Source organism: Scleropages formosus, chromosome 7 (assembly GCF_900964775.1).
Source record: "Scleropages formosus chromosome 7, fSclFor1.1, whole genome shotgun sequence".
Lineage (NCBI taxonomy): Eukaryota > Metazoa > Chordata > Actinopteri > Osteoglossiformes > Osteoglossidae > Scleropages > Scleropages formosus.
The window spans coordinates 11,755,940-11,764,508 of NC_041812.1; the positions used below are offsets into that span (position 1 = coordinate 11,755,940).

The following is an 8,569-nucleotide window of genomic DNA, read 5'->3' on the forward strand; positions in this document are numbered from 1 at the left end:
TTTCAAAAATCATTTACTGAGTTAAATAAGCTGCACGTTCTTTTCCAAAAGGACACAAACAAGTTCATTAAAGGAACATAAACACATTACAAATTGGTGGAAGGCGCACATCTTTAACTTCTTCTTATTTCACATCATTTCTCTCTCCAGGAGCATTTGTTCATGTTCAGAAAAGAGAAGAAAGAAATACAGTGTGTAGGTGGGCAACACCTTGTGTGCTTTACAGTACAACATGTTTAATAAAATATACAAGACTCCAGTTACTAATATATGTCTGAGGATTAACCGCTACGCCCCCTGCTGCCCTGGCCTCGGCAGTTGGCTCGCTTTGTCGCAGCAGCTATAATAATATTAACATACAATGCAACGCTTTTCTCCAGTGCAACGTATAACATTAAGGTTACAATTATTTACTCTTTTATACAGCTGGGTAATTTTACTGGAGCAATTTAGGTTAAGTACCTTGCTCAAGGGAACTACAGCCAGAGATCGAACCTGCGACCTTTGGGTTCAAAAGCACCAGACTGAACCGCTGCACTGCTAACCGTCCCGACATACGGTATATGCAGCAACAGCGTAGAGTCTTAGTCCACCTGCTGGAGACTAGTTTTGAGAAGGAAAGGAGGCGCCACCTCTTCAGAGCTCTTCTGCACACTTTGCTTTCACTCTTCCGTCCAGACCCTCCCGCTCAGGTGTAGCTCACGCGGACTGAAATTTTTGACCGGCGCTGTGTATTTACGGTGTTTTGGAATATAGTACGTGCTGTATGCATTTAAAGCTCACAAGTGGGGTGAGAAAGCATTTTCAGCCACATCGGATGCTTCCCAGTTTGCGGGAAGAGTACTGCTGAAGACTGTTGCGCACCTGGCTGCTGAACCAAACTAGCCTCTGGAGGGGCCCGGGGGGGACCGTTTGGGAATGTAGCTCTGGCACCACTGTCCCGCTGACAGAGCGGAGGCCAACTGCCACGACACAGATGTCTGACATTTCTTAGATGAAATGTTAGTGCCGATCAGGAATAGACTCCGCAGTCCTGAGCTGGGCGGCCGAGTTGAGAAGGAAAGGTCAGCGGTAGCGGGCGATGGTCTCGGACCGTCCCGCGGGAGAGGCAGGGCCGTTCACGCACTCCACAATTTCAGCTCGTCTAGAATTAATTTTACACCGATTTTACCCTATTTTAAATACTTAACGCAAGTGTAAATGCATGTTTAGCTGCACTAGTCAAGGCAGACTCGGCAGCACGGATATTGACGTGTAAGAGAATAAAAAAGAGAGCACTGAAAATGGAGAGAACGGTGAGCAGGAAGACACAGCAGGATGGGAGTCGGTTTCCCCGCGGTTGGTCGTCCCCGTAGCCCAGCGTGACCCCGGAGACCCACCAGCTCTATGATCACAGGGCATTTTTGATAAATGATTACTTGCACCTGGAGTCCCTAATACCCTCCTGCGACCCAACCATTGATTTTTGTCCACTCCAGAGGACAAAATATGTTTTCGAGCACTTCTCCCCAGCTGCACATGCCGCAGCATTGAGTCTTAATGTACTTGACAGAGGACTTCGTGCAATTTCAAATGACGCTGCGTGTTTGGGGGTGGGGTTTGGAAAACATCCTAGAAATCCTCGAAATATATCCAAAAACATTTTTAATGGGTCCCGTGACTACAGGGTGTCTATAAAGTCCTTGTGCTGTTTGAATTTTTAATGATTTCTATATAAGATTTAAACAATCCAGTACAGTGTGGGATTTATTATCTGGAAAAAAAGGATAATTAAATCATTAAACACTTTATTTAAATCCCGAATAAATTCTCTCTTTGCTGCATTTTACAGATTGTTTAAGTCTTATATGGTAGCACAGTCATTAAAAATTCAGTCTGTATCAGGACTTTATATGTTGTAGGATCCCAGTGTGTTTATTCATGTGTGTCCGTAATGTATTCTGCCACAGATACACACACACAAGCATCTAGTACATGTGTTTGGCTTGGTGTGAAATTAAACCACAAGGTATTGACTTCTGGGCCAATGGGCTGGCTCTTCCAGGCCAGGACAAACTGGGCTGGGCCAAGTGCCCTGTCATAAGAAGAAGCAGGGTGATGTCCTGCTGTGGGGACAGGAAGTCCCAATAAGTGTCCTACACACTGGTCTCCATTTCCAGTGCTCCTGCGAGTCATATTGGAGACAAAGATCTCTTCTCTGCCTTCTCCACGTCCAGGGTGGACAGGGAACCCGGTTTGATGACCAACTCATCTGGATCGCCATCTAGCTGGTCTCTCCCCACCTCCTGGTACCTCTCTGCTGGGAAGGGCCTTTTGGAGAGCACCCCACCCCCACAAAACCTCTTCTTCAGCTCCGGGTCGGGGCAGTACAGGTACTCGTACATGGCGGCTGCAGTGATGCCCCCGAGCACGGGACCCACCCAATACACCTGTGCGACACGGAGGACCGGTCACTCAACGTGCTTCTTTACCTTTCTCGTACCCTGTTGTGTAAGGATGACCTTCTGCACTGTGACGTCAATCACGCAGCTCATGATGCAAACACAATCTCACAAATAAATCAGTTTTTGTTCACACACAATATAACCCGAATGATGTAAAGCATTTTAGAAAAACCTAGCGGTTAAAAGACTGCACGCAAAGGTCCCATTGTGGGAGATCTTTAGGGTTGCCTGGAGCACAAGACCCTCTGGGCGGCATAAAATGACCTTTCGTGCTGCCAGGCTGGTGCACGGTTGACCCCGAAGACACGATCACATAAACACACCACGTCTACCTTGTTCTGCCATCACACACTTCCTTCCTAGCAAACCTATGTGTTTTACCTCTCGCTGGATGATTTCGGACCTGGGACACTGCGGCTGCCTTACCCAGTGATCGCCCCACGTCCAGGTGACCACAGCAGGACCGAAGGAACGAGCCGGATTCATACTGGCACCGGTATAAGGGATCTGTAGGAACAGCAGGTGTGCAGAGTAGATTACTTCACCATGTAACCCTTTTAAATGTTCGTTTTTGGAATAACATACATGAATAAAACATACACCGGGGCAAAAATATAGTGCATTGCAATAAAATTTAATTGAAGCGGAGACTTTTACCCAAAGCACCTTACACTGTTTCACCCATTTATACAGCAAGGGGTGGTTTTTACTGTATCGGTGAAGGGTACTCTAGCAGGAGGTAGGAATTATTTGGGATTTGAACCCAGGTCCTTTGAGCAGAAGATAACAGCTCTAACCACTACACCCATTGCTGCTCTACATACTTAATTCAGAGGTAACTAACGTTTTAGCATGTCTTTAGTTACTGTTTACTTTGGAGTACAAGAATGATTGAATATTGTTCCAACAATTTACTACAAAATTAATTGACAATTCTCTGGATGGCAATGACAAAACAGAGCCTTTCTTCTTCTTGTTTCAGAAGAGCTGAGATATTGTCTGGTTTTGAGTGTTCTGTTCTCAGTGTAAACCTCATTAGCCTTATTTTTGTTATCCATTTTTACAGCTGGTGAATCTGGAAAATCCAGATTAATACGCCTTTATTGCGGCATAACTGCTTGTCAGGTATTGGGAGGGCTAAAAATATTAATGTTAGCACAACACTGAGTTAAGAAGTATTGGGAAGAGGTTACATTAAGTTTGATGGAACACAGGAGTTGAATTCTCCCCCCAAAAAACCTATGCTTATTATTTTTTTATTTATCACAAACCCTGGATTTGCAACTGAGAACATTGCATGTTGGTTGTGAAATTTGCGTACAATAAGTATTTGCATACATTTGAATGCTACAGAAATTGAACTTCATGATGCTGGATAATATTCACATAAAACACGTAAACACTGTATATGAATTACAAACTGGACCGTAGGAATAAAAACAAAACATGCAAAGAGGTCTCATACGTGTCTGGCGGCAGCCTTGAGTTCCACTGTTCAGGTTTTGCTTCGAGCATCTCACAAGAGGGAACAAGAGGCTTGCCCCATGGGTGGTTACCATGGATACCGCACCACGATGTCAGCCAAACAACCTCTTGGTAAGTGTGAGATTATATATGCTGGTACCAGGAGACTGTATGGTTTTTGTTTTAGCTATCATGTAAACATAACGTCATGAACATAAAGCCACGAACAGGATGTGATGAGCGCACCGCAAACAGGTGTCCGATGGAGACGGCGAAGCCGATTGCCAGGGCCGCCGACCCCTTGAGGTCACCACGCTTGGGGTCGCAGGTGGCGAACACGGTGAAGACCAACTCAAAGGTGATCAAGAGCTCCACCAGCAGGGCATGGCCCACAGAGATGTTGGAGTTCACCTGTGGATCGGAGGAGCACGTTAACCTGGTAGCTGCTTTACCATGGGAACCAACAGCTCCCTGCGGTGGTCAGCAATAAACAGCACAAAGCTCAGGTTCTGAACTTCTTCTGGTCTTTCTGCTAGAGCTTCCAGATGTTTTTATGATTTGTCAACGATTGTGAACTGAAAATACATATTTAATTGCATACTTTGGGACCTTGACCCAAAATAGATCTACGTACCATGGTTACCCCAAGACTTCCCCTCACAGATGCAGGAGTCACCAGGTACAGGATCCCGGCACCTGCGATGGCCCCCAGGCACTGAGCAGCCAGGTAGAAGATAGCCTTGGCCAAGCTGAGCTTCCGCGTGCACAGCATGGCGGCTGTCACGGCAGGGTTGATGTGGGCCCCGCTAATGTGGCTGAAGCACTGCACCATAGTGGCGATGCTCAGTCCGAAGCACAGTGAGATGAGCACCAGGTCGGCGGGAGGCGGCTTCTCCTCGCCGGCCGACCAGTTTATGGTGGATCCCAGGCTGAGCAGCACGAAGATCAGGGTGGCCAGGAACTCTCCGGACACCGCCCTCCAGAACGCCTTGGTCCAGACCCCTTTAAATGCTGTCATAATGCACTCACGAGTGCAGCGAGGCAAGCACCCCCTAGTGGAAGGAGAAGAAAATGTTTTCACACTCCACTTATGCATGTATTCGGCTATTTATTCTTACTGATTAATTTATTCAGCAACACTCTTAATAACTATAGAGCTAAGTGTTTTATCATGATTACTTCACTGCTGAAGTTTCTCTTAATCCTGGAAAACATTCCAAAGCTGTACTGACGTGTGTGAGATATTTTCATTCTTCATGCATATTATCATGCATAGTTGTTTCACTGCTGTTATTATGCTAGGGGATGAATTATAATGTGAGATCATATATTTGATTGCATATCATCACTTGTTTCCAGTTTGTACTGGATGAAGTGTTACAGGGCTGAATAATTCATTTGTAACTCTTACTTAGCAGCAGAACTATTCCTTAAAAATAGATGTAATAAACAAGGTAACAATATTTTGGTAGCAAGACAAAATTATAAAATCCGTTAGCCTATGATATCCTTTAGACAAGAATGTTGCCTTTTATAACAGAAATTGTCAATATATCACAATTTTCAGTGCACTAATTTTGCAACTATGCATCATTATGTACATCAGTAACATAAGCAAGATAACAGTAGAAATATGTCATTTATATGATCAAAATATTTGATACCATAACAATAATATACTGCACATTACTTAATTCATTGGCCTTTTACTATGTTATAATACAGTTTGTACCACCATTTTTAAAAATAAGCCTTGGAAATTTATTTGGCATCTTCAAAGAAATTCAATTCATTCAAGATAAACAGTATATTTTAAAACCTTATTACAATGTGTTCTTTACAGAAGAGACTAATGTTCATATAAATTACTCTTCATCACAGAGCAATGATTAGATCTTCATTTAAAATGTGAAGTTATTACTTACTGGCAAAATTTACGTGCAGACAGAGAGAAAGGTCCCGGACGTGTGCGGGCTGAAGGCAAACCTTGCATTGTGTTTGTGAGATATCACCTTTGGGACCTTTAATGAGCTGGTTTCCACAGGACAACCATGGGAGGGCAGCACAGGGGGAGGACCATGCGGTGGGGGAGTGTCCTGGAGACACACGGAAACATACCAGATCCCACTTCTGCCACCATGCACACTTGGAGACTTGCACATGTATGAACACTTAAAAGGCGCGAAACCTGCAAGCATGCAAACACAACTTACAGCAAAATGAGCTTTAGCTAAACAAAAAAAGAGAATTTTCCAAATAGGGAAGTTCAGGAAAATAATTCGGTTTAACTGCCAACAATGTAAACACACTAATTATGAATAAAAAGGAGCCAGTATTAACTGTAGACAGGTGCTAGTGAGAACCCCAGACGTGAGCCACTTCCTTGTAAAGCACACCAGCACAGATTTATGCCAAATAGGGGGCTCATAGCCAACTGGTGTAGCCAAATTAACATACCACTCCTCTTATTGGTCAAACCTCCGCGTAGTGCAAAGCAAGTTAGTATAGCCAGCTGGAAATATCACCTCACTGGGTAGATCTCAGTGTAACTGTATAATATTATTTTATAATATAAGAATATGATTGCAACATCCAGGTAGAAATGTCACCTTGCTGGTCCCCTGTCTATACAGGGCATGACCAGATAGTAAAGACTGTTGACAGCACCACTCCATCGCCAGTTGATAGATGTAGACATGCCATCCACATTATTGGTCAGCTCTCTGCAGACCTATAAGTTCATGCAGACCTTTCCATGATTGATGTTGATCTCGCCGAGTTTGACATAGACCTTCCCGAGCATTATTGAAATTCAAGTGTCCGGTTTCATAGACTGTCCCTCAGCACACCTTAGTATATAAATACATACGGAACACAATATATAAATACATATGGAACATAACAAAGAAATTTGTTTAAATATTTCTGGGTGTTCGCAGAGTACATGTACACAGATGCACAAAATCTATTTCTCCATGGCTGTCAATCAAAGTTTCAGCTGGGTCCTGCTGCTCTTCCTCGAGACAGGACAGGTGGGTTTTGGAAAGCTGGACAGAAGCAGAGCTGTTGTTTATGCGCACTATAAAACACATGCATGAAGCACCGATGGAGCTGAGAACCAGAAGGTTCTTGGGTTATACTCCATAAGGAGAAACTACTATTCCGTCCATAAGGAAGGTATGTACATCCCCTATCGTCCGGCTGTTTCTTTCAAGGAAAGTAAAATAAAATTAATGAAGAGGCGTCGTTAATGGAGACTGCAAGACCGAAAGGAAGAGGAGTCTCTGTTCTATAATTTAGTCTTGCTGATTTGTGTAACTCTAACGCCAGGCCAAGTCACTGGTCACCATTTCGGTTAAGTTACTTATCAGTTTTAGGAAATAAAAATGCCCTTGGTTAGCGGCGGGAGATTAGACAAGTGACGCATGTCTGTAAACGTTAAAGTAATTCCTTCAGCAAACACAAATGTGTAGATTTATAGCTGATTGTGTTACTTCCTGAGTCTTTCTTGACCCGTGTTGAAATAGTGAACAAGAGAACAGCTTGAGTGTTACAATTCCATTTAAAAATATATATTTTCGTGAGAGTAGGAGAACATACGCATCAAATATGGACAATATCAAACATACTTGTTACATGCAGTTTGATATCTGGTAATTCAGTTTTCGTGATCTGTGTCATACATCTCTGCCACATACGATATATGTATAAATATTCTCTGCTACTCCTATATTCATGATTTCATATCAGAGTGAAAGAAAATGCCATTTAGTTGTTTTGTTGTCCCATTATTGTTTGTTTAATCCCCATTATTATTCTGATGTCAGATCAGAATTCATCATGAAGAAAACTCCCATTTTCCCCATAATGACAGCAAAGCGGTTTACACACCACGGTTTTCTTGGCACGGTTTTAGGCATTCCAGTTGCTTTGTTGCATTATCATTTTTTTTTATATAGTTGTTATTTTCTGCAACTGACAACAGGAAAAAAAAAACTGGCATAAATCCAGAATCAATATACTGAGAAAATACAAATATGTACAGATACAGGTAAACAAAGCACACGGGTCGAAGGTTAGAGTATTTCTCAGGGTGCTCATGTAACAATATGCGAAGAGTTCAAAAAAGGTGACTAGGTAGTCCAAAATTAATCAGAATTGAGATGTAGTTCAGATGTTAGTATTTCAAAGCGAAGGAAGTCAGACATGCGTTCTCTAGAAGAAGTTTCAGGTGTGCACCACAGCAATAAGACACATTTACTTGGCAAATGTGTGCGAGTAAGCAGGCTATGCTCCATAACTTCATCCAAATGAAAATTTGGGTTGTGGTGTAACAGGAATATAGAGAGGGACAAATCGGACTTTACGTCAATCTTTATTCACCTTGGTGAATAAGGTGTGTGGGCTGATAACACCACATAGAGTTCGCTGGAAGTCTCTTTGGAGAAAAGTGTCTGCTAAATAAATAAATGTAAGTGTAAATGTTAAAGATGTTTTGATCTGTTCAGTGAAGCACATATGTCGAAAGGCAGTCATCATCAGTGAAGGTCATGCTCCACAATTTAATCCAAAGGAATATCCAGGTTGTATACACACCATAGAAATTACAGGGCAAATATGTCCTGGATACACAGTGTTGTCAAGGACAAATCATATCGGTT

The 8,569-nt window shown here is 42.8% G+C and overlaps 1 protein-coding gene across 1 annotated transcript; it reads right to left on the reverse strand.

The window, feature by feature from the left end:
* Positions 1-456: 456 nt before the first annotated feature.
* On the reverse strand, positions 457-5,914 carry LOC108937509 (aquaporin-4-like). The gene is made up of 5 exons (XM_018757507.2): positions 5,834-5,914; positions 4,543-4,960; positions 4,155-4,319; positions 2,871-2,951; positions 457-2,429 (listed from the first exon to the last, which is right to left on the reverse strand). Exons 1-5 carry the CDS (start codon positions 5,899-5,901, stop codon positions 2,172-2,174), a joined length of 990 nt encoding a protein of 329 aa, XP_018613023.1. The 5' UTR covers positions 5,902-5,914; the 3' UTR covers positions 457-2,171.
* Between the last annotated feature and the right edge of the window lie 2,655 nt (positions 5,915-8,569).

Coding starts and splice junctions, on each gene's coding strand:
- LOC108937509 (XM_018757507.2), bottom strand. CDS start 5,901: ATGCAAGGTTTGCCTTCAGCCCGCACACGTCCGGGACCTTTCTCTCTG. Junction 4,320..4,542: donor GAAGTCTTGGGGTAACCATG/GTACGTAGATCT, acceptor TCCGATCCACAG/GTGAACTCCAACATCTCTGT. Junction 2,952..4,154: donor CCATCGGACACCTGTTTGCG/GTGCGCTCATCA, acceptor CTGTTCCTACAG/ATCCCTTATACCGGTGCCAG.